Raw genomic sequence first — 1,347 nt, 5'->3', positions numbered from 1 at the left:
AAGTTAGGAGGGTGGTTACTCGGAGGAGGGCTTTCTCAGCGGTGGCGCCTAAGTTATGGAATGCACTCCCCAGAGAGGTCCGCCTGGCGCCGTCATTATTTGTTTTTCGGCGCCAGGCGAAGACCTTTTTATTTAAGCAGTATTTTAAATGTTAATATTATTGAATTTTATCTGGCCAGGGTGGCTTGTTTTATATTGTATGTTTTATATCATATATTTGTATTTTAATGTATATATTTTAAAATGTTATTTTAATTTATTGTTGTAAGCCGCCCCGAGGCTTCGGCGAATGGGGCGACATAAAAATGTTTTAATAAATAAATAAATAAATAAATAATTCTAAATTCCCTGGAATCCACATCAGCAATTGAAGACAGGTGCTGTCTCTCAGACCCAACCCAGCTTCCCCCAACCTGATGCCCTCTGGATGTGTTGAACTGCAATGCCCACTATTTCCAGCCGACACATGTGGAGGTGACCAGGTGGGAGAAGGATGCCCAAACCTATCTCAAAGAGCAGCTGTGAGGATAAAATGGGAACATGGGAAGGGACGAGAACCTTGAACCTCAGTATGGACTCTTTGAAAGAAAGATGGTGTATCAATTTAACAAAAACAGGCATGATTTCCAAAATAACACTCCACCCCACAGTCCGAATTAACCGTCTGCTTCAGCATCCCTTTCCGCGAATCTCAGGCTAGCCTAAAACTGCGTTCCCCCATCTGCAGCCCTGCAGATTTGCTGGAGTGCAATTCTCAGCTGGAAGAATAACAAGTTGCAGAATATCCAAGCCTGAGGAACGCTGGCCTATAACAAGCTAAAGAGCACGCCACTTCTGCTAAGCCCAAGGCATGCCGGGATATCTGAGCGGCACCGCAATGCTCGCTGGGAGTCGTAGTTCCTATCTTCTGAGACGGTTCCCGCGGAGCCGCCGCCGCCGCCGCCGCCGCCGCCGCCGCCGCCGCCAAATCAACCGACGCAGCCTCTCCCACATCTCCGCTAGCAGCCGGCTGGCTCCAGCCACAAGCCAGGCTTACCTCTGCAGCCGTCGTTCCTCCTGCCGCCATGATGTCGGGCTCCAACGACCGAGAAACCGGCCTCTCAAGAGAGCCGCTGAAGCCCAACAGCGCCCTTGAGAGACCGAATTCGAGTCTTCGCGCTCTTGCTCAGAGTTTAACCCCACCCCTTGTATCTTAACCAATCCCAGCTTGCTCCTTCCTTAAAGCCCCCCCCGCTCTCCGCTCTCCGTTCCTATTGGTCATCCCACTTGAACGACCGCTCTCCAGACCAGTGGGAAAATCGGATTGCGTTTGCCGCATCGCCTTCAGGAAGCAAGTCTCACCCTTAG

The 1,347-nt window shown here is 50.4% G+C and overlaps 1 protein-coding gene across 1 annotated transcript in view; it reads right to left on the bottom strand.

The window, feature by feature from the left end:
• The window catches only part of CLSPN (claspin), a 39,429-nt gene extending 38,326 nt beyond the window's left edge, over positions 1-1,103 (bottom strand). Inside the window, exon 1 of the mRNA XM_044425309.1 lies at positions 1,037-1,103. Within this exon, the coding sequence (XP_044281244.1) occupies positions 1,037-1,066 (30 nt within the window). The 5' untranslated portion in view covers positions 1,067-1,103. The remainder of the gene's footprint in view (positions 1-1,036) is intronic.
• Positions 1,104-1,347: the final 244 nt, after the last annotated feature.

This window comes from Varanus komodoensis, unplaced genomic scaffold (genome assembly GCF_004798865.1).
Source record: "Varanus komodoensis strain SLA01 unplaced genomic scaffold, ASM479886v1 scaffold15, whole genome shotgun sequence".
In the NCBI taxonomy this organism is placed as follows: domain Eukaryota; kingdom Metazoa; phylum Chordata; class Lepidosauria; order Squamata; family Varanidae; genus Varanus; species Varanus komodoensis.
The sequence above is the reverse complement of the archived record's forward strand: the minus strand, read 5'-3'. Positions and strand labels throughout refer to the sequence as shown.